This window comes from Macrobrachium rosenbergii, chromosome 41 (assembly GCF_040412425.1).
Source record: "Macrobrachium rosenbergii isolate ZJJX-2024 chromosome 41, ASM4041242v1, whole genome shotgun sequence".
Classification (NCBI taxonomy): Eukaryota; Metazoa; Arthropoda; class Malacostraca; order Decapoda; family Palaemonidae; genus Macrobrachium; species Macrobrachium rosenbergii.
The window spans coordinates 98925488-98949343 of NC_089781.1; the positions used below are offsets into that span (position 1 = coordinate 98925488).

The window sequence follows — 23856 nt, forward strand, 5'->3', positions numbered from 1 at the left end:
GTCCTCATGGACAGTAGCATCTTAACAGACTTTTTTTTTTTTTTTTAGGGAGAGTTGGGCTTTCTGTTAAGTAATAAGTAACAGCTGACAGGGTCTTTAGTCCTCTTGTACAGTAGCACCTTAACGGACTTTTTTTGGGAGAAGGGGCTTTCTGTTAAGCAACAGCTGACAGGTTCTTCAGTCCTCTTGGACAGTAGCACCTTAACAGACACTTTTTCATGGGGAAAGTTGGGTTTTCTTGCTAAGTAGCGAAGTCTTGAGTATTAAGTAACAGCTGACTGGGTCTTGAATCCTCATGTACAAATGGGGGTTTCTGTTAAGTAATAAGTAACAGCTGACAGGGTCTTCAGTCCTCATGGACAGTAGCACCTTAACAGAAAGTATAAGTAACAGCTGACAGGGTCTTGAATCCTCACGTACAGTAGCACCTCAACAGACACTTTTTTGGGGAGAGTTGGGCTTTCTGTTAAGTATAATAACAGATGAGTTTTGACTTTTTGGGAGAGTTGGGCTTTATATAAAGTGGATGAGTTTTGAACCTTATACAACGTCAACAGACAGACACTTTTGGGGGCTTTCTAATAAGTAAAAATGTTTCAAGTAACAGCTGATAGGTTCTCGAAGCCTTATACATAGTGACAGTAGCACCTCAACTTAAGACACTTTTGTTGGCGTGGCCTTTCTAATAAGTAACGAAGTCTGTCAAATATCAATTGGGGTTTTAAATCCTCATATGGAATAGCACCTTAACAGACACCGAGGGGACGTGGCCTTTCTGATAAGAAATCAAGTTTGTTAAGTATCAACTGACAAGGTTTGAATCCTCATATAGAGTAGCATCTTGACAGACGTGGGGGGGCGTAGCGTCGCTGATAAGGTAACAAAATTCCTATATTATATAGCCTGCAATTTTTTATTTATGATTTTTAGATAAATTACAGCTCAAAGTATTTCCACACAGTTCCTGACCTAAACAGACCAGTGCTTTTTCCACTTGACATTCAATTTAAATTAGACATCTGAAAATATATCTCATCGACTGTGTTAGGTAGGAAAAAATAACCAGATAATCATCATGTGGTAGCCTAGAATTACGGAAATCCGCTAAATCTAGGTGGGTAAATTGAGGTGTTACTATACACTGTTAGGATGTTTTTTATTGAATTTTATAGATTTGATGATGATATTGATCAGCTTGTAGAACCTAAGACTGCAATGTAACTTGCATAATTGGTGCATAACCGTAGGAGTGATATAATCATATGGTATCCGATAAGTACAGAAGTCCGGTCAGTTGAGGTGTTACTGTACATTGTAAGGATGTTTACATTGAATCTTATAGCTTTGACAATAATAATGATAAGCTTGTAGAACCTGACATTGCAATGTAACTGTTGCATACCTGTTGCAATAACCGTAGAAGTGATGTAGGCACTCTCAAATTGACTGCAAGCAGTGAAAATATGGATATTTGGTCTCCCAGCAGAACCCGAGTGCTCAGGCGGCGCTCCAGGCCGCTCAGGCCCTGGTGAACCAGACTGACACCCAGGGAGGGCCTAACACCGTCCTCAGGGTCATTGTTGAACACATGATCTACCCTGTCACCCTCGACGTCCTCTATCAGGTAAGACCAGATTTTGGTTTTTCTTTTGAGTTTTGTTTGTTTATGTGACGTTGTTGTGTTTAAGGACTTCCTTTTGTAGGTGGAGTGTTGTGTATAGTAAGGGTCCGAAATAAGGTATAGTGTAAAGGGTCCTTTCTAAGTATATTAGGGGTCAAAATTCGGGTATAGTGTCAAGGGTCCGTCCTGTATTAGGGGTCCAAAAAATTATAGTTTTCGAAACAAAGGGAAAAAATTATGAAACGGGCCATTTGTTTATTATTATTATTATAATTATTATTATTATTATTATTATTAGTATTATTATTATTATTATTATTATTATTAGGGGTCAAAATTAAGGTATAGTGTCAAGGGTCCGTCTTGTATATTAGGGGTCCAAAAATTTTAGTTTTCGAAATTGTCCAGGAAAAGATAATGAGTCGGGCCATTTGTCTAATTATTATTATTATTATTATTATTATTATTATTATTATTATTATTATTATTATTATTATTATTATTCAGAAGGTGAACCCTATTCATGTGGACCCAGCCCACCACAGGGGCCATTGACTTGAAATTCGATCTTCCAAAGAATATGGTGTTCATTAGAAAGTAGTAACACAAGGTAACGGAAAATTCAGAAAGAAGAGATCATTTATCAAAAAAGAAAAATAAATAAGTGAACAAATCAATAGATAATAGAAAAGAAATATAAGTAAATTATTAAAACATGAACAGTTGTATTATATAAGTAAATTATTAAAACATGGACAATTGTATTAGGGCAGTGATGCGTTGCATCTCCGCTTGAACTTCAGAACTTCCAATTGCATGACATCCTTTGGGAGGCTGAGACATCTTCAAGGGAATTACATCAGTTTTAGAGAGCTCACAGTTGTTTTCTGTGAATTGTGTATTTAATGAGAAGCCATCACTTACAGTATGGCTGTTATTGGTCATGGCCTCCTGGTTACGTAATTAAATCGTGATGAGAAAATTAAGCTCAGTTCCAGAGGTCCTCTGTTCCTCACGCCGTTGGACTGTGGAAGTCTTGCTAATGATATGCAATTGGAACTTCAAAAGTTCAAGCGAAGATTCAATGCATTACTACCCTAATGCATTCTCCTTGCATTTTAATACATTTTTTATGTTTTTTTTTATTCTTTTTAATAAGTGAGATCTCTTCATTCTGTATTTCCCTGTACCTTCTTTTACATCTTAATGAGAACCATATTCTTTGTTGGGATGTTTACCTATTTTGCGGTCAAGGTACGTTATTTTTTAATAGCTGTCGCGTAACAGTCGGCGTTGGACGTCATATACCGTTGATATGAATATTACTTCTGTCTGTTCTTTGAGAAACATCTGCACCCGTATCCATTATTGGGTTCACGCAGGTGCAATCCAGCTGGCATTTCAGTGTATCATTCTTCGCTCTCTCTCTCTCTCTCTCTCTCTCTCTCTCTCTCTCTCTCTCTCTCTCTCTCTCTCTCTCACACACACACACACACACACACACACACACACACACACACACACACACACACACACACACACACACACACACACACACACGTTCAATGAGAAGTTCAATTAATTAGGACCTATAGATGTCTGCACTCTCTCTCTCTCATACATTCAGTGAAAATTTAAATTAATTAGGACCTGTGGATCTCTCTCTCTCTCTCTCTCTCTCTCTCTCTCTCTCTCTCTCTCTCTCTCTCTCTCTCTCTCTCTCTCTCATTCAAACCTTGACACATTGAATATAAATACAATTCATGTTGACCAATAGATTCTCTCTCTCTCTCTCTCTCTCTCTCTCTCTCTCTCTCTCTCTCTCTCTCTCTCTCTCTCTCTCTCAACCTTGATACTTTAAATGAAAAGTACAATTAAAATGGACCAATAGATGCAATATAAGGTCTGTACTTCATATAATTAGCAAATACTTTGTGTTGATCTTAATGTTAACCTTAATCATCAGAGTGCCCAAACACTTCTATTATTAAAATATTAAAATTGGACTTTGCCTCTATATGTATCCGGAGACGTCTTCAGCCAAATGCATTTGAATGTGGAGGGAGAGAGAGAGAGAAGGGGGTGGTAGGGGGGGGAGCGCAAATTGAAAATCTCTTGAGGGATGCTTGCCGCCACCTCCTCATTGCCCGTCCTCGAATTTTGGACATGTTTCCGGGCCAATATCCGCCTGCCATTCTCGTCGTTCGTCTGCGTTCTCCCTAACCTCTCCGCTGCGAAAGACGTCGGGTGGTTATTTGTGTACGGTTTGAAAGAGATGGAGTGTAACATGGGATTTTATCTATAATAAATGTGTGTGTGTGTGTTATTACAAAATCCACGTCAGAAGGTGAGTGTAAACCGGGACTTTAAGCAAGTACTTTCGTAGTTTTATTCTAACATTTTCAAATTCACACTTGAAAATGTGAACTTGAAAATGCAGAATAAACTGTGAAAGTACTTCTTCAGAGTCTCCGTTTTCACTCGCCTTCTGACGTGGATTTAGTGATATTCTCAGGCACGCGTTCCTTCGTGCCGCATTGGATTTGTGTGTGTGTGTGTGTGTGTGTGTTTGTGTTTGTGTTTACTTGTCTTAGTTGGTTACTTGTTGGAAGTGTATGAAGGGAAGAGTTATGGCTTGGTAAAAGAAGCTATAGTGTTGTAATGTACAACAATGTACGGTCGATAAAATTTCATCGTGACAATATTTTAGTATATTTTTCACGAGGTCTTCATTCTCCGTTTCAAATTTATGTCTTCGTAAGATCGACTCTCATTTATCATGTTTACAAATCCCGCAACACTTCATGAACTAATTACTCGCCACATAAATTTGACGGTTCCCGAATGACTTTTCCCCTATCCGTCATTTTTACCCGTTGCGTACACGTAGCCAGGGAATAATTGGCCGGGTGCCAGCTGAAGATTGTAACCAAATTCCTGACCGTGGTATTGAATATGTTAACCTTTGCTGTTGTCAATGACTCATTATTTCACGAACCCTCACATTCATGTGGGTTGGGGTTTTATGTACTGGTCATTGCCTCTATTTGCGGTTCGGGAATGTATGGGCAGAGTTTGTTTACATTAATGGGAAGTGAATTGTTCTTATGGTTGTATAAACCATTATCAGTTTCAAGTGCTTAGTGAGCATATAGTTTCATTTTAAAGTAGTTCGAAGTAGTCTTTTTGTATCTCCAGTAAATTATATATAAAATATGTGTGTATATATATGTATATAGTGTTCGTACACACAAACCATTTCCTACTGCAGTACGGAGCATTCACGCTACAGTAGAATTTGCATGATTTTACGACCGTTGCGTGAATTCATATTCCGTGTTGTCTTGCTGCGACCTTCGAATATCTACACAGTACCTTGACCCAAACCCTGGAAATCTATACTGAAATTCGTGTCCAGTTCTTTGACCCCCCAATTTACGAGTTCTACTTTTTGCTTTTGAAGGAATTCCAGAATTCCAGGACCTGGATCTTGTGTTTTCACTTCGTCGACAAAGTAACGTTCCTTTTGTGTACACTGCGTCACACACGACGTATTCATTTCCAGACCCGCTGGGGGGGGGTGTGCCGTCAGTGCACCTCATGCGGTGCGCTGTAGGCATTATTGAGGTTCTTTGCAGCGTGCCTTCTGCCCCTAGCTGCAACCCCTTTCGTTCCTTTTACTGTACCTCCTTTCATATTCTCTTTCTTCTATTCTGTATTCAATTTTAACATTTCCCGGACCCGGAACTTTCTTGCTCTAAAGAATTCAGGCGTTGGGACATTTCCACCGGTTGTCATGCTACCGAGTGTGTGTGTGCGCGCGCGCTTGTGTTTGTGTGGGTTGATGATTGGGTGAGACGTCTTTCAAGAGATTCAGGTTGGTTGGTATTCAAGTAAGGAATGGTGGAATATCGACCATGCGGGCCGGCTGTTCGTGCGACACAGTACTTTGTAATTATGCTTTGTGCAGCCATCTCTGTAATATATACAAGCCAGTGAAGCTTTTCATAACTTATATTTTCATGAAAGAGAAACACTTGGACGAGTTTTAGGCGAGGCTTAACATTCGATGCATAAATTGTGCTTTGTAATCAAGCATTGTGGTACTTTCTCTGTAATATACGAAGCCAGTGAAGCTTTTCATAACTTATATTTTCGTGAAACGGAAACACTTGGACGAGTTTTAACACTCGATGTATTAATTGTACTTTATAATTAAGTATTGTGGTGCTTTCTCTTTAATATATACAAGCCAGTGAATGTGTTTGTAACATATTTTCGGGAATCTGAAACACTTGGCCTAGTTTTATCATTCGGGGTATTAATTGTACTTTATAATTACGCATTGTGGGACATCGCTAATATATATACAAGTCGGCGAATGTGTAAAACTTATATTTTTACAAAACTGTGAAAATTATGGAGGCAACAAATTACAATGTGAATCAAGAGAGAGACTGTATTAACTGTATTTAGTAATTAGGTATTGCGGAACTTTCTCTATATATGAACAAGTCAGTGAAGATGTGTTAACTTTTTATATTTTCATAAACTTATAAATGAAGGCCACAAATTTGCGCTGAAAATTAGGAGAGAATGGAAGATATAACACTCGTATATTCTTTGTAATTATGCATTGTGGAACTTTCTCTTCATCTAAACAAGTCATCGAAGGTTTTCGTAACTACATTTTCATAAAACGGGGAAACTGATTGTGAAGGTCACAAATAGCTTGGTTATAACGCCCGTTACTCTTTCGTCGTACATACAAATAGTCATGAATATTTACATTTGCAAGTTGATAATGTTTACCTACACGTGGGAGTAACTTAACGCCCTTCGAGGAGGTGGGAGGTAGGTAGGGAGAGGCCCGTCAGTAGCATCTTCGGGGGAGTAGCCGCGAAAATCGTTATGAAATGAAGCGAGTGTTTGGCCGTGATAAGAAACGGAGAGTGGAGATGTCTGCCAATACCTGTCTGCTTTCAAAAACTCGAATACTTTTTAGATACTTTTTTTTTTTTTACTCGTTTCAAACTCGACTTTTTATATATAATAATTTTTTTTTAGTCGTTTTGAATTTTTTCCCCACTTTTTTTTTACTCATGTCAAACTCAATTTTTTTTATATAAAAATTATTTTACTTGTTTTCTACTTATTTCAAACTCGAATTTATATATATATATATATATATATATATATATATATATATATATATATATATATATATATATATATATATATAAATTTCTGTTTACTTGTTCTGCAATTGTTTTTTTCTTCATCCATTGTTTTTTGATTGATTTTTGAGTTTTTAAAGTGTTTAGGCACCAGGGCATGTACTAATTAGTTCACATTTCCTGTCATAAATTGGGTTGATTATGTAAAATACTGTAATGTCTTGGGTTACATTTTCATTTATATGAATAAGGCTTTACCCTTGATTAATCTAAACAGGTTTGCATATGTGTATGTAGTTATCATATATAGATTATTACACGATGTAGCCTAATGTACTGCTAAATAGCTTTTATTGCATAGGTAATATATAAATAGATTTTAAGAATAAGGATTTCATGATTACTACATAGCATTGCCTTCTTTTTCCAGATCTTCTCTCGTGTTGGGAAAGTGCTCAAAATTGTCACCTTCACAAAGAACAGTAAGTAAATAAAGTTTACAAAAAATAAAATTTTTTATAACTATTAAGATAATCAACTTGGAATTTTATCTCATAAGATTATATCTGGAATGTGGCATCAGTAAGGTTGGATTCCTTAGGAATGTGTTTATGGTTGTTTTTTCATGTGTAGTCTCTCTCTCTCTCTCTCTCTCTCTCTCTCTCTCTCTCTCTCTCTCTCTCTCTCTCTCTCTCTCTCTGTATACACACACACACACTCATATATACTGTATATATATATATATCAGTATATATCTATATATATATATATATATATATATATATATATATATATATATATACTATATATATATATATATATATATATACAGTATATATGTATATATATATATATATATATATATACACACACACATACAGTATGTATATGTGTGTATAGATAGATAGATATAGACAAACTATAAATCAAAAGGCATAATTAGGTATTTTAATGTGCCAGTCAAAGTTTCAGATAGCCACAGAATTAACCATCATTTGTCCCAGAATTTTGTTTTTCCTCCTATAACTAGTTTTTGAAAAGTGATAAGGTGTTTTAGTTTGATTAAAAAAATTATAATAACGAAAATCCGTACCTTACACATTACGACGTAGGAAAAAATGGTTTTAAAAAAATTATAATAATGAAAATCCCTACATTACACATTAGGACCAAGGAAAGTGGTTTTTAAAAAAAAAATATAATGAAAGTGGTTTTTAAAATATTACAATATTGAAAACCCCAAAATTACACATTAGGAAATAGGAAAAGTTGGTTAAATATGACACACTTGGATTGAGGGAAAGTATGAATAAAATTTTGATGAATTTTGCTCATCAACCAAGATATAAAATAAAACAGGATGATGACAAGAGATTGAAAACCATCAGGTGTAGTTGTTTGATCCCAGTTCTTAAAATACCTAAGTTAGAGTAGTGTAAACTTTGAGGTTGAAAGCAATTACAATTTACAGTTTGCTGTGACCATGTTATGGCTAGATACAACAAGCTAGGTATAACAACATCCAAATTGAGTTGTCAAGTGCAGTTATTGTTACAACAATTCAGTGTTATTATTTAATCTTTCTTGTGAGTCAGTTTCCTTTGATTATTATACAATATAGTTATTACAAGATGTCTGGAGTTATGATGTGATCTTTGTTATGGGAAATTGATAAAGACTGTCGTGCAAATGTGAGCTTCCATTTATTGTGTGATTGAAGTTTGAAAGTATAGTGTATGTGATGGTTATTACTACTACAGTAACTTCCCCACCTATAGGTGGTGGTTGAACCATAATTGGTAGGGAAGGTTGGTAAAGGTGTCTTACCCTCCACCAGATGGCTTTGCTGTTTAGATTCGGTCTATTTTGGACCCTTTGTTTATCAGGAGGTGCCCTCTCTGGGCACGTGTGGCCTGGTTTATTTTCCTATAACCTTCTGAGTGCGCATGTATTCCCCCCTCTCTCTCTCTCTCTCTCTCTCTCTCTCTCTCTCTCTCTCTCTCTCTCTCTCTCTCTCTCTCTCTCTCTCTCTCTCTCTCTCTCACAGTTTTACATAGAAGTGTAAAATATATTCTATAACCCCTTAGACATCAAGTTTCTCTCTCTTCTCTCTCTCTCTCTCTCTCTCTGTTTTACATAGAAGTGTAAAATATATTCTGTAAGCCCTTATCCATCAACTCTCTCTCTCTCTCTCTCTCTCTCTCTCTCTCTCTCTCTCTCTCTCTCTCTCTCTCTCTCTCTCTCTCTCTCTCTCTCATATCTTAGGTTATTTCAAGAGTTGATATTTACTCTTAGAGTTGGTAGTAAAAAACTCAAGTGCAAGGAGAGGCTAACCTTGGGTCCTGTATTTGAGTAGGCTAATGGCATTAATATCAATGTGAATTCAGGTCATGCATAAGTCATTTCTATTGTGATAATATTGTTAAGCCATGAACCACATTCCTGTGCTCCTTCCCAGATATTTTAATTGGCTGGTTTGGTAACTCATGGCTAAATCTGTTTGGGAGAAAGGCCCTGCTTGTGATAGCAGTAGGAAAAATTAAGTCCCCGAAATTTAGTTTAAAAGTTTTTCATTAGCCTGTTGTAAATTTCTAACCACCTTTTTATACATTATAAAAAGTGGTATGAGTTGGACAGTTAGTACGAGTAACCTATCTTTGCATGAAGTCCATGCCACTGCAGATATCTAATGTTTTTCTTTTCTCTTGCAGACACATTCCAGGCTTTGATCCAGTACCCAGATGTAGTCACTGCTCAGGCTGCCAAAATGGTAAGTGTTTTTTGTGGTTACTTTGTTGTGAACTCTTACATACATTATATTTTTGAAGAAAATCGGACTTCAGAGCATGTTGCAAGATGAGTATTAATTGTATGGCCATTGATTGAAGTTACTCTAATGGCAAAATAACATACCTCTGCTCTTCTGAGAGTTCAATTATTTTTGGTCTTTGCAGACTCTTGATGGGCAGAACATCTACAATGCTTGCTGCACATTGCGAATTGAATACAGCAAGTTGAGCAATCTGAATGTCAAGTACAACAATGACAAGTCAAGAGATTACACCAACCCCAACCTGCCAACTGGTGACCCTACGCTGGACTCTGCCTTGGCCATTGGTGGTAAGTGGCGTGGCCTGCCCAGCAGTGTGGTTGGCCAGCGGGCCACTCCCTGCACGCAATGTGGGCTGCTTCCCACGCGGGCCACCCTGCATGCAAAGTGGCCCATCTGCCCACCCTCAGTCCCAGCCCACAGTCACACTCTTAATGTACCTGTGAATGAGAATATGATTTCATAGTATTGTACATGTGTGCGGTCAGTTTGAGTATACCTTCACACGCGTACGTTGCGTCACGAGCGTGTGGCTGTGCATTGTTACAGTTTTGACGACACAGTGTTTTTTGGGAAGTATTTTGCTTTCGTGTTATTTTTGTAGGGGCTGCGGGCCCTCCCTGAGTGTGGCTGTGGGACTGGTTTTATGGTGGACCCATCTGCTCTCTTCTGGACTCCTCTTCCCCAGACTTCACCAGCCTGTCCCCCTCTTCTCTTCTCCATACTGCTTACCAACTTTCCTCCACTCCTCTGTCCGCTTGGACGTTTCCTGTTGTTTTGTTGATTTTTTATGTACCAGATTTATTTAGTTTTCACATACATAGTAACTTACAGTGACAAAAGCCAAACAAGACTGATCAGGACATGTAAAATTATATACAGTATATCTATATATGAACTTTTTGTATGCATCAGTTTTTGATAATGGTTATTTTATTGCCATGCCAGGGGTTAGTTGTATATATATTTTTTTTCTTCAGTTTGTATGCCCCCAAATACCTTTCCAAAACAGTCCCTTTGTAATCCCAGAATTTCATCCCTGGAAAGATGAGAGAGAAAATGCCATTTTGAAGGGTGACCCATTGGTTTCCCACAGCTTCCTCAGAACTTAACAAAAACCACCCCCCAGATAAATTTGCCTTGATCGTCATCGGCCGAAATTGATCTTTGTCTTGAGATAGCTCTTTGGGACAATTTTGGAACCTTCCCTTATCATTGAATGACTAAGTTTCTGCTGGTTTTTATTAAGTTTTGTGGTACGTGAGGGAAAACCCTATGTCCGTACGTAGCAGCACCTCTGCCACACATGGCCCGAGTGCACGTGACCTCCATTGTCTAACACACACTGGCACACATCCGCCCCCATACTAGACCCACAGCTTATAAGTAAGGTTGGAAGCTATGCTTATCTAATGACCAGTTGTAGTTTATATTTTGGGTTCCACCAAAGCTATCAGAGTTACAGGCTTCTATTTGCACTAATCCAAATGTAGACCTCCCCCCTTGTAGAATTCACAGAGGGTGTACAAGCTTTTTGATAGAACCAGGTGGGTGTATGTGGGCATGTTATTACTAGTTGTGCGCTCTTGTTGTGTTAGTTAAGGGTCTTGATGGGTATAGCAGTATTTGTTGGGGGCTGTCACTTGACATTCAATCTACCAAGGAAATTGAGAGAGGATGGTTGCTTGGGGCTTACAATGAAGGATAACATTGCATTGCAAAAATCACCCACGACATTGATTTTTGGTGCGCAACCTCTCGTTGTAGTCCCTTGCATAAGTGAAATACTCCTGAACTCAATTACTTGATGGTTTGTCCTGTGACAAGACCTGGAAGTAGACTGCTTAACCTGGCCAGAGGGTGTGTGTGGTGGGGGCTCGTGGACCCAGCCTCAGGGTGTGCTATCAATATTGTAGGTGCCCCCGGTGTGCTAGCCTCCCCGTTTGCTGCAATGCATGGACTCTCGTCGCCGCTAACCGCTGCCTATGGGGCCTCACCTGTGGGAGGAGGTATGGTACTGCACGATTAACACTGCTGCCACTTCCACCATCTCTCTCTTGCAGCTGCTCTCCTTTTGAGTGCTACTGGCTTGATCCCCTCACTCACGATGCAAAGAGCCTTGATGCCACCCTAACCTCTTGTTCAGGAGCTCCCCACGAGTTTCTGGACACGAACGTTGGGGAGTTTTGCGATGTAGTTCTCTGGTATTGGTCCATTCTCTTCAAGAATGCATTCAATTTGGGAGCAAGCTCTTAGCCAAAGGGATTGAAGTGAAAGAGAAATAACAGTGGTTGTGGTGGATGGTACCATATGCTTTTTGTTGATTACTAATGATTATCATGTAAGGCCAAGACATAGTTGTGTGATTTTTGTTTTCTTCATTGTCTAGATCTTTGATGGTAGATATCATAATGTTTTAAGAGGAAAGTTACTCCTGTAAGCACTTTTTATCAATACAAGGAGTTTGTTTCAGGCTTACCTAACATATCGGGCAGAAGATAAGAGGATATTAATTACTATACAGCAATGCATGTCATAACTTCTTGGCTTTACTTTAGCAGAGGATTGTTGTGTGTTAAAATGATGTTAACATTTGAAGCTGGCTTTAATTCAATAAGTTGCTCTTAAAATTTGAATATCCCATTTTCAAAGAGTTAAAAAAAAAAAAAAAAAAGGTGCTGCTCATTTGTGGATTTGACCTGGAACCTCAAGTAAACGAGACGTTTAAAAATGACATCGTCAGTCCCCCAATTAGTGTTGCATTGCTTCCAAATGACAGGTACATTAAAGCCAGTGTCATAGCACTACAGTATATTTTATTTATTTGGTAAGGCTCAGCATAATTTCCTAGTTAATGTACCTCAAGAATTTCAAGTCAGTTTGTAACTTTTGTTGTCAAATACTCATAATGATTGCAGGTCATGTATGATGGATTTGCTGACTGCCATTATAAAGTCCCTTATAGGTGTCTTATGCAGTAGCCTTATTAGTGAATGTGAAAAAAGAGAACAAATCAGTGGTTAAATTTAATATATACAGTATATATATTCATATATACAAGTTTTAATTCCAGTGAAGTTAAGCATAAAAAGCCCTGATAAAACTTTTTTGCTACTTTTATTTTATTTCTTTTTACATAGGAGTTGATAGTCTAGTCATGATATTACTTGTCTTATTTCACAGATCTTTAAATGAGAAGCCACGTGCATTATTTGAATGATGATTCAGTACTACTAGGGTCTGATGGAAGGGTATTTCTCTCTCATACTCGCCTATAAGTTTCCCAACCTTTAATTTTCCTGAAACAAAAAAGAAAAATAAACCTTTGTCCTCCTGTAGTCTTGTTAAAACTTGTCCTTGCTTCCTTATCCTATTCTTACTCATTTTTTTATATAATTTTTATTCTCACTAAGTAAAAAGATAGTTTTCATGTACATAAAACATTCAAGGAAGATCTATCTGCCTCCAGTATTTCTTCCCGTTCTCTCTACTCCACACCCCACTTGAAGCTTTTGATTTTCTTTCCTCTGTTTTCCCCTTAATGATAGCCTATTAGATACCCATGATTCATTCCATCCTGACCAGATATCTTGTTAGCATCAGGCCAATCCTGGATCTGTCTTGGGGGTCCTAATCCCATTTGTCATCATCGTCTAGTTGGCTTCCTACCGCTGACACTACTGTTCAGCTGTTGTCTAGCCACCACAGTTACTATATGATTTTGGTTTCTTACCTCGGACTGCTGCTGTACTGTTTCTAATGCTGAGCCCTTGTCATCATCATTACCATCATCACTCACCACCAACGTGATAGCCAGCTGTTCCTGTGTTAGCATGTCCTAAACTGACCTGACCTGACTTGGGCTCTCACTGTGTACTATCTCTGTTTCAGTTTCTTCTCTTTCAGCTCCTAATCTGAACATGAACCGTACTGGCGAGAACGCTACACCGTCAGGTAGGTTAAATGTGAAGGCACCCACTAGCTATGCTTTGACATAGGGTGAAAAACCGGGATCTTCCAATGATGCCAAATATTTGTTTTATCTTTTTCATTTATTCATTCCTTCACCTTTTAGAGTTTCTCTTTAATTTTTTATCCTAAAGAGTTCTACCACTTTCTCTATTATAGGATTTGATCCGGGTTTTTCTATCCTTCCTTTTGCCCATAGTTCTCTGCACCAGCTAATTATTGGAAAAATTTAAATCATTAAAATCTTTGCAATACATTTGTAATGTTTCTGTTAAGTAAATTCATTTATAACTTAAGGATTGGAATTTTTCCCCTATTTTTTTTTATTCTTGCTCCTTTTTTATTTATTTCTTTGTTGAAGATATCAGCTATTACCTAGACTAAAGAATGCAAAATCAGAAGTGAGTTATGTGTAAACATCATGTGAGTTGGGAAGCTTGCATGCATTGATAATACATCATTGCTGTGTTGCAGGCATGCAGTTCACAGGTATGCCCTTAGCTGGAGTGACCCCAACCGCTGCTGCTCTTGGCGCTGCAGGCCTGCGACTGCCCGGTCAACCATCCGCCAACTGTGTTCTGCTAGTCTCCAACCTGAATGAGGAGGTCAGTACTCAACATGTTCCGAGAGGGAAAAAGCTCAAAGAAGTATCTTAGTTACTACGCCTTAGCTTGGTCAGTTGTGCATATTACTTTCTTGACACTTCACATACAGCATTTTCCGTCAGTTTTGTAACTACAATACTGTATATGCAGAATTCAAGATTTGACAGAATTTTAATTTGGACACTCTAGAATAGTTCACTAATGATTTTTCGTAGATCTTAGGCTTCATTATTTTTTATTTGATTTTCGTGATGCAATGAAGTTGGGCAAAGCTCTTGCTCATTCTGTTTTGAAAATCGTAAGATTCACTCTGTGAGTGCCGCTTCAGATGACTGGATACTTGGGAGGTGACGTGCTAAAACTTTACCTACCGAGCCCGATTTGATACTCTCCTCTAAGAGCAAAATTCCTGCAGTTAATCACAACCTGTACATTGCTTTGTATAGTCCAGTTACCTATGTATTGCAAGCAGCAGCAGCAGCAATGCAGGCCTCCCTCTGTATCCATCTCTGTTTGATATCTGACAGTTGCATGACCTCTGCTTGGATACTAAAGCAGTTCTCGAGAGTGCTGCACTGGAGTCTTATATACTATAGTTTGAACCTTTGAACCCAGTTTGCTCCAAGAGATTTTCTAGCATTTGCAAGCATGTGGCAGCTCTTATATTCATCCTGTTAATTCGAAATGCTAGCACACTCGTCTCAGTGATTCAAGCATGGGTCTGCCCAGTGATCACTCTACTTGTCCTTAGTGGAAGGCCATGTCTGCTGAGACTATATATATTATATATATAGTTAGTCACCATAGCAGTGTTACTAGCCACTCAGTCATCTTCATTACTAGCTATCTCCTTAGTTTTGTACAAAGTGGCATACCCATTCATTTCTGTATCAAGTGAATTGTAAAGCATCATTCCACCCAGCATTTATGTTTTAATTCCTTTTAGGAGACACTATCTATCATGATTAAAATTCTCATGTAAATGACTCCCTCCCCCAGCTTACATAATATATTGAGCTACATGCAACTTTTTTTTTTTCAACTGATGATGAGAATCCTGGTATATGTATAATGATGATAATCCTGCTTCTGACCTCTAATACTTGCTTATATTGTAATGAGGAAAATTGGCTTCTCTAAGTTGCTTAAAATGATGAACTTTTTTAAGTTATGCATTACCCAGGATTTTAATTTTTTTGTTTTTTAATTTTTTTCATTCTCTGGATCAAGATGCCCGACATTTAATTGCATAAAACATTTAAGCCTGGAAAGATAAAACCAAAAAAAAAAATAAGAAAAAAAATCAAGATTTCAAGTCCCCCTTAATCTCTCTTAACCAAAAGTGGGTCTTGATACCAGGGAGTGGTCCCTGCTGGTCTGTGGGTGCGCTACACACTTCCTCCTCACATATGCTGCCAACACTATGATACACACAACCCTTAATCAGTCAAATGTTCTTGCATACCCAAAATGTTAATTGGAGTTTGTCATGGTTTTAGCTTAGTTTAGTCCTAACTTGAGAATGATTGTGGCCCAGAGTTTCATCCGGGTGGATTGGTTTTAGGGAAAGCGTGCTTGTTTGTTTGTTTGTTTGTTTGTGTGCGCGTGTGTGTGATACGTGTTGGCGACAGTGATGATGTAAGTGGTACAGTTGCTAGCACCAAGCCAGCAGTGGCAGCAGTATGCCTCCTCCTCTCCCTCCCTCCCTCCCCTCCCTACATAGCCCACAACCAGTGGCCAGAACCCGAGGGTCGTGTCTAACGTGATGTGTTTTATGTTCTCTTGCTGTGGTGCCCCCTGGACTCCATCTTTCTTGCTGGACTGGCCTCTCCTTCGCGATTCTCCTCTACTGTAGATGGTCACGCCTGACGCTCTCTTTACCCTCTTCGGTACGTCACTCAGTCATTGCACGTGCAGCACCCTTGTGTGTTGTACACTTGTTAGTTTTTTATAGCATAGTTCATAGAATCCAGTCTATTATACAAAATAAATGACCTGCTAAAACTTTTACTACATATGTGTATTTTCATCCTCAAAGTATAAATCTTGTTGACTTTCATTTTATAAGGTCATTGCTTAAATAATAATACATATACAGTTATCAACTGAGTTTATTTTATTAATTTTCCAATTTTCTTTATAATGCATGCAGTGTGAAAACTGTAAATATGTATCCTTCCCTGAGACCTTGAAAATGATATGCTCTGTCACTAATTTGATCTTCAGTAGCATTTGTGTTTATACAGGCTTGTTTCATTTTCTTCTCTATTCCCAAGTCACAGTGTGGATAAATATTGCTACTAATAACTTGAACTTCATACATTTATGTATATAGTAGTTTAATGTTTATGCTGCCTGACTGCTCCATTGGGTTTGTCTAATCCTGTTGGGTATCTGGGTACAATTAACACCAGGCGGTAGGAACTGTCAATCAATTATTAGGACTGGAAACCAGCGTAAGTTAACCCCGATGCAATTCTACTTTTCCAAAATAGACAGCTGCTCCATTGCAAGACTTCTAGACAGGGGAAAGAATGGCAATTTTGGTGAAGTTCTCTTGTGTGAATAGAATTCATTGATTGATAGCAATGTGCTTCACCTCTTGTTTACTTGAATTGTCTACCCTAGAATATACTCATCGCACGTGCAGTATACTCGTGCAATAGATGATTATTAAACTTATTGTTCTTATGCCAGTCTAAAACTTCTACTTTGCATTTCCATTCAATACAGGTAAAAGTAAAGTCTTGACATGAACTTCATGAGGAAATTTGTTGTTATATAACAAGTAGATACAAAATCAAGCTTTCAAGAAGTTGGGTATATACATGTATTTAAAGGTATAGATGTGTTCACTCAAGAACAGGGCTTTCATGCCAGTTTTATGAGTCACAAACTATAATGAGTTATCTTGTTTTATTGTCCACCAGAGTGAATATCAGATCTATATTTGGGCAGGCAAATAATGTAGGAAAAATATGGAAAGTTTATCAGATCAGAAAAAGAGAAGGAAGGAGAGTATCAGTAATTCATCAGAATGCAAAGCAGAAGTTAAGAAAAGGCAGGCTTGACAAGAATGCTACAAAGACTTGAGTAAGTCCCAAGTTTCAACCAACTATCAGTGTCTAGCTTGAAAAATAATAATGAAGTTTGATAAGAATTTTCCTCGTTTTCATTTTGTTTCTTTTTTTTAAAAGAACTTCAATTTCTTAATTTTAATTATGAAAGACTAACTCCCCTTTTGGGCCAGACCTATAAGTGTTACCATATTATATAACTCAGTGGAATGGTTAAACTACTTAACAGTAGTTATTTACAGCATTTACTGAGTCCATCTTCACCACACCCATGTACATCATAATCTGTGTTGGGTGTTATAAGTTAGAGAATACTAAATCAAGGGGACAGTAATGGAAAAAAGATGCTCTTCAAATCTAATTGTGATTAGTTCAAGTTGTTTTGTTAACCTCAGTAATTGATATTCAAGAAAGCATGATATTAAAACTATTTGGTAATATGAAAATAGGTCAGAGGATAACTAGATAGCAAAGTTCATTTATTGCCAGCCCTTAAAAACTGAACATGTTCCAAGTGTCATGTTCTCAAAATATCTTTAAATTGCCAAGTTACTCTTTGCAAACTTGAACTGCCAGGCTTAGGAACACACACTCTCTCTCTCTCTCTCTCTCTCTCTCTCTCTCTCTCTCTCTCTCTCTCTCTCTCTCTCTCTCTCTCTCTCTCTCTCTCTCTCTCTCTCTCTCTCTCTCTCTCATGCAATGGTGCAGTGATTAGAATTGGAAAACGTGAACTTCATTATAGTAAGGTATTTAGTTGTCCACCCAGATGAGTGGTGTTAAGTATTTAAGACTTATTGCGGGGCGGGCAGTGTGACATAGGGGTTGTTTGTAAACGTTCAATGGAGGAAAGCAGGCAGGCATTTCATCAGTGCATTTGCAGCAATATTTCCTGCAGTGCATTTTGTTTGTGACCTTCCAATACCGCTGTACTTGCAGGAGTGTATGGCGATGTACAACGCGTCAAGATTCTATTCAACAAGAAGGATAATGCCCTGATCCAGATGTCTGAGCCTCATCAGACACAGCTAGGTATGGTTTTTTCTGAACTTAGTGTTGATATTAATGTGCCATGTCTTGACCCTAAATTGCTGTGCATGCATATAGAGTGCGCACAGTTCTCGGAAATGTAGGAACTCACTGTTTTCAATTTTTGTAGCTATTTCACACTTGGACAAGATGAAAGCCTGGGGCAAGCAAATTCGTGTTACTTTGAGTAAACATCAGACAGTGCAGTTACCCAAAGAAGGTCAGCCAGATGCTGGTCTCACCAAGGATTACAGCAACTCTCCTCTGCACCGTTTCAAGAAGCCAGGCTCCAAGAATTATCAGGTTGGTTTGCACAGGTCTTTCTTAGGGTTTTTAACCATCGATTCGTCCATTTTCAATGTTTTTTGAAGTTCAAAGGAGCCTTCCTCAAGGGGAAAGCTTGGTTGTGGTGTAATGGATTTGTTAGAATTTTGTGATTTGGTATGGCCTGAAACTTAGACATCATAGGTGTGAAAGTGTCATTTCAGCCCATAAAGATGGTTCATAAAGTCAGTGTGTGTAATTCCCCCTTTTTTTCCCCAGAATATTTATCCTCCAAGTGCTACCTTGCATCTGTCCAACATCCCACCCACTGTAGAAGAGGAGCAGATCAAGGATGCATTTAGTTTAGCTGGGTGTGAAGTGAAGGCTTTCAAGTTCTTCCCGTAAGTTAATATTTCTGTTCGAGTCGTCTTTATGTTTGTCTGTGTGAAGCTAGATGCTGATAATGGTGTATGCACCACTCTAGTTAAAGTAAATTTATGGGAGCAGTTCTGTATTATTGGTTTAAATTATCCACAGTTTTATATACATTGTTCGAAGCAGTTTTTTCTTTGTTCTTCGTTTTTGCAATTATTTGAGTGGTCTGGTCTTTACTGGTTTGCATATAAGTTATTTTTAATATTTGAAGGAGGATTACTCATTTGAAGTAAAACTGTGATAAAAGGGTATAAGTTGAGAAGTACCGTCCACCCTTCCCACATTTACTTGAGAATTAGAGGAAAGATTGTTTTGATGATTGGTAATTTTTCTTACGTCGTTTTATTTTTTTTGTTAATCATGGCATGGCTTCCTTTTATATTTCAGTAAGGACAGAAAAATGGCTCTTATTCAGCTGGGATCAGTCGAAGAAGCTATTTCTGCCCTAGTTGTAAGTACTCTTCATCTAGTGCACTTTGGACTTTGTGATGACATTGATACACCTCATACATTATTGGATAGATTTGGGTAGTAAACATGAATTTATTAGCTATGAATTTTTTTACTGCTTGTATACAAACCTTTTTGTGTACATTGGAAGTACTAAAGCCATTTCTTTTCCCCCAGAAAATGCACAACTTCCAACTGAGTGATTCATCCCACCTACGTGTGAGTTTCAGCAAGAGCACCATCTAGACAACCCATGTGGAAGTGAATGGGCCAGGGATCAGAATGCCTGTAGGGGCTCCATATTCCAGGAGCATTTGTATACCTGGGTATAGGAAAAATATGGATCCAAAGGAAGATGATCCCACTTGTCAGTTATAGTTGGAACTGACGTTTCTTAATTTAGGGCATGGCATTTTAAATAGTAATACCTAGCTTAACCAAATGTTACACTTAAAGGAGGCAGGACCTAGAGATATTAAAAAGTGAGAGAGAAGAGCTGATTCCACACAAAAATGTTTAAGACTTAACGAAGAAAATTTTATTTATTTTCTGTACCCAGAAAGTTTTGGGTATTTGGGTAACATATCCATATGATATACTTTCGTGAAAGTAAATTGGCAAAATAGCCTTGATGTCTTTTCTGTGTAAGGTGAAGGTTAAACAGTATTAGGGGTGTTTTCACCCCAGTTGTGGGTGAAATAAGAAGAAGAAAATTTAAGGAAACCTCTGGTACAGTAAGTTCCTCATGCTCTCTGAGATTACTCTGGAATTAAGTGTTGAAACCTCAGCCAGCATGAGCCACAGCAGATTCTTTTAATACAGGTAGCTCTTTTATTTTAAGTGTTTGCAAGTGATAAATGTTTAGAGCTAGATGTGTAAGTATACATGAATGAAAATAAAAGAGAAGAGATGGGCTAAATTCATAAAGTAGCCAGTGAAATTCTCACAATTCATATTTTTGGGGAAATGGAGGAAATATAGAACTGGTAATTTATCACAATATGTCAGTGTTATTAAAAGCATATATTTTTGCATTTTTGACGTCTCCAAAGTGTAAACTGATAGCTCCTTTTCTTGATCAACCTCTTCCGTCTTAAGAATTTTCTCAGATCATTCCATCTAAAGTCACTTTATGCTCGATGATTCCAATGTTTGTATGGTAGGCAGACAGGGGATGTGGTTGTTGTGCCCAGAATTTAACTCATGCAGTTACTTGAAGAAACAGCTTTATACCAATTCATATTGTCCTCGTTTACCTTGAACAATGTTTGGATTAAGCAGCCTAGGTTGAAGAAGAACGAGAGGGTAACCGCGGGAGACTACAGCCGTAGCCGTGGGCTGACAGGTCTAGGTGTAGGCTGCTTATTAGGTTACCTCCATCATCAGGTGTTCACCCATGTTAACAGTGTTTGAATGTTAGCTATTCTTGGGATCACTGTATATCAGCATACAATGATGCCAGCATTTCTGTGGTGGGTGGACGTAGTGTCGCCAAAACTACAAAAACTAAAACTGATTGCTTATGATGAGCGTTTGTTAGGGGGCAGCGAGACTGTACCTGAGCGGGCCCTTCCTCCACCCCTCTCTGCCACCTGGCCAGTTTGTGGGTGGGCTCGCCCATCCATGTTGTGGCATTCTTATATTGTTGTTCAGTGTATGTAGCTCATAGGAAATTTGATTAGCTTTTATTAATGATATACAAAAGTATTATTTGTTATTTATCAATAAAAAAAGATAAAATGAAGTAAAAAAAAAAAAATGGAAAGAAGCACAAAGGTTGAGCCATGCACCCAGGAAGTTGGCAGTATCTCAAACAGCTGGTTGTTGGAGGGCAAGGCAGTACTGTTTACCACAGCATTTCAACCATTGCTGGCTAGTCAGAAAGTTTTCTCCCTTATGACTCTTCATTATTTTAGGTGAGGGAAGAACTGCCCCCTTACCTAAGGCACATATACATTTCAGTCATTAATTTTTTATCTTTTGTTCATGGGAAATTCATCCCTCTGGAATTTAAATACAGTATATCCATTTCAGTATTCACACAGGGATATAGTTGAGCTGGAAGTAGCCCTGCCCCCCTGACAACCCACCACTAGTGTCCCATCTGTCTGAAACTTGCGACAAGACAATCCCAGAAAAATAAAAAAATAATAGGCATCTAGTGTGGTACAGGTCTAAACCTTTGTTGGGCCTATGAAGTGCGTTACTGAACAGTCTATTTGGGCACTTGATTGCCAATTTGTAGTATTAAATAGTTTTGAGTATATATATAAATATATATATACGTATATATACCAATTTTTTATTTGTTTTAGTATTGTGCTGTGGTGAAGTTGTGCTCCCCAAGATCGCAGAATAGCACTTAATTCATTGATAAAATTGGACCACACTGGGAAGGCTAGTAAACACTTACAGTAATTTGCACATATCAGTTTCAGAGACTATTTTTGTACAACTGTGGTGCCTTTCTATGTGATATTCACAGTGTGGCACATGTCGGTCATTGGTCAGTTTGGACATACGTATATATTCATCGCTGATGTGGTAATAGCATGTGAGGAAATGTAAACCCTCTCCCCTCCCCTGTACTTTGCTTAGACCTGCTGCTGCTGCCTCCCTTATTTAATACCAAGTCTACCTACTCCAACTTCCATGGGTGCAGTCAAGCAACTATTTTTACATCTACATGTGTAGAATTGTATTTCTTATTTAAATCACGTGTATGTCGAGATGAAAAGAAAGTCATCATCCTTTTTCTCTATTTTAGAAATCCATTTAGCTGATGGTCTCTTTCTCAAGTTAATCTTAAGGGTCTCTGACTGATTAATGCTAATCCATTTTCTCTTTGAGGCGGCATTGTACCTGGGGTTGGCTCTTTCGTATTACCAACATAGTAGTGAAGGGCAGTAACCCCTTTTTTTAATCTATTTTTATTACTGAAGGATTTCAGCTTGCCTGCACATGCACTATATACAACCTGGTAGCTGATAAATCAGAAATTTTTGCTAAGCTTCAAATGTTCCATGAAACACTTGAGAAAAGGCCTAAAGTCTTGTGCCTCAGACTGTACTTGTATTTGAAGGGAACAAAGTACCTTACATTACTCTTCTATATTGTAATATTTCTTAGAAGTGTGTCATTTTCTCTTCCCACTGCTTCAATGTAACCGACTTGTATACTTCTTGCATATGTATCTACCGTAAATACCATTCAGATGTGCTTGCCAGGTTTTGCCCAATAGCTGTTTGTTTTAAGAAAGCAATTTTTTTTCATGCACAAATTCTAATTGAATTTCAAGAAAGAATTTTAAGAATTTTTGGATATCTCAGTGGTTATTAGTCGTTTCATAGACAGGATAAGGCAGTGGGGGCAATACCTGGTGCTACCCCCACATTATACATTACTAACTGCAGATATAGTTTCTAATGATGAAACTTTGGCAGACAAAACTAAGGAGGGGTCACCATCGTCAGAAAGACAGCAGCTGAGTTGTGCCTTGAACAGCTTGCATCTTGTTTTTAACTTGTCAGTGCTTGTTCGCTCACTAGACACACCCACCTCTCCTTGAATTCCTGGCTGCCAGGGCAGTTACTACAACTGAGCATCCTAACTGAAACTGCTTTTTTTATTTCAGCAGTTCAAGAACAATTTTCTTTTCCTTTTTGATTTTTTATTTTTGAGTTTTAGCCTAAGACAGATCAGGTTTACTTTTCTGGAGGGGTAGGCACAGCTAGGGTAGGTGCTAGACCAACTCTCCCATTGCACCTTCATTTTTCGGTAAAGGCCCACAATAACCCCCAAAATCCCATTGTTTTAAACTAATTGTTTTTATTGTATGTGGAAGATGAGTGTTTGCATCTATTCATTTTATTCAAGGATGATATGAAACTTGTGACATTCTAGCTCTAAAAGGAATTTGTTTGTGGCACTAGGCTGCAGACAGTATATTTGTCTTAATGTGGATGGATCTGAGCAAGAGCCAGGTACTGTGTTTAACATTATCATTTTGTAATAAATATGTATTTCGATCGTGTTGCATATTAATTATGTCCTTTCGGTAAGGAGGGCATGAAGGCTCACCCTCCTTTGCGAGGTCATTGTGCAATGGTATTCTGTTTGGAGCCAAACACAATCCATGGGTTAGGTCTCTTCAGATATGTGCACTATTTATGGTTGACCCAATATTGAGTGTTTAGGATAGAAGCTATTTTGTAAGTCAGGATTAACACTAATGCTTACTATTACTCTACTGCTACGCTGTATTCTCTCTCTCTTGCCCTCAAGGTAACTGCTGAATTTTCTGTCCCTTTTTCTGAGTCACTGTTCAGCTTAAACTTAAACTTTTAGCTTTATTATTTTTCATGAATATTGAGTTAATTAAAGGATGTCTGATTCCTCTTTA

At 38.0% G+C, this 23856-nt stretch overlaps 1 protein-coding gene across 50 annotated transcripts in view; it reads left to right on the plus strand.

The window, feature by feature from the left end:
• The window catches only part of heph (polypyrimidine tract-binding protein 1 heph), a 387035-nt gene extending 363552 nt beyond the window's left edge, over nucleotides 1–23483 (plus strand). For 6 of the 50 annotated variants that reach the window (XM_067084746.1, XM_067084745.1, XM_067084780.1 and 3 more), the window contains 13 exons: nucleotides 1484–1624; nucleotides 7229–7280; nucleotides 9510–9568; nucleotides 9753–9918; nucleotides 11545–11637; nucleotides 13520–13582; nucleotides 14072–14202; nucleotides 16058–16091; nucleotides 18216–18308; nucleotides 18436–18608; nucleotides 18849–18970; nucleotides 19392–19455; nucleotides 19632–23483. In XM_067084746.1, coding sequence (XP_066940847.1) covers nucleotides 1484–1624; nucleotides 7229–7280; nucleotides 9510–9568; nucleotides 9753–9918; nucleotides 11545–11637; nucleotides 13520–13582; nucleotides 14072–14202; nucleotides 16058–16091; nucleotides 18216–18308; nucleotides 18436–18608; nucleotides 18849–18970; nucleotides 19392–19455; nucleotides 19632–19700 — 1260 coding nt within the window. In that variant the 3' untranslated portion in view covers nucleotides 19701–23483. The remainder of the gene's footprint in view (nucleotides 1–1483; nucleotides 1625–7228; nucleotides 7281–9509; nucleotides 9569–9752; nucleotides 9919–11544; nucleotides 11638–13519; nucleotides 13583–14071; nucleotides 14203–16057; nucleotides 16092–18215; nucleotides 18309–18435; nucleotides 18609–18848; nucleotides 18971–19391; nucleotides 19456–19631) is intronic. The other 44 variants (XM_067084761.1, XM_067084756.1, XM_067084784.1 and 41 more) reach the window with 12 other exon arrangements.
• Nucleotides 23484–23856: the final 373 nt, after the last annotated feature.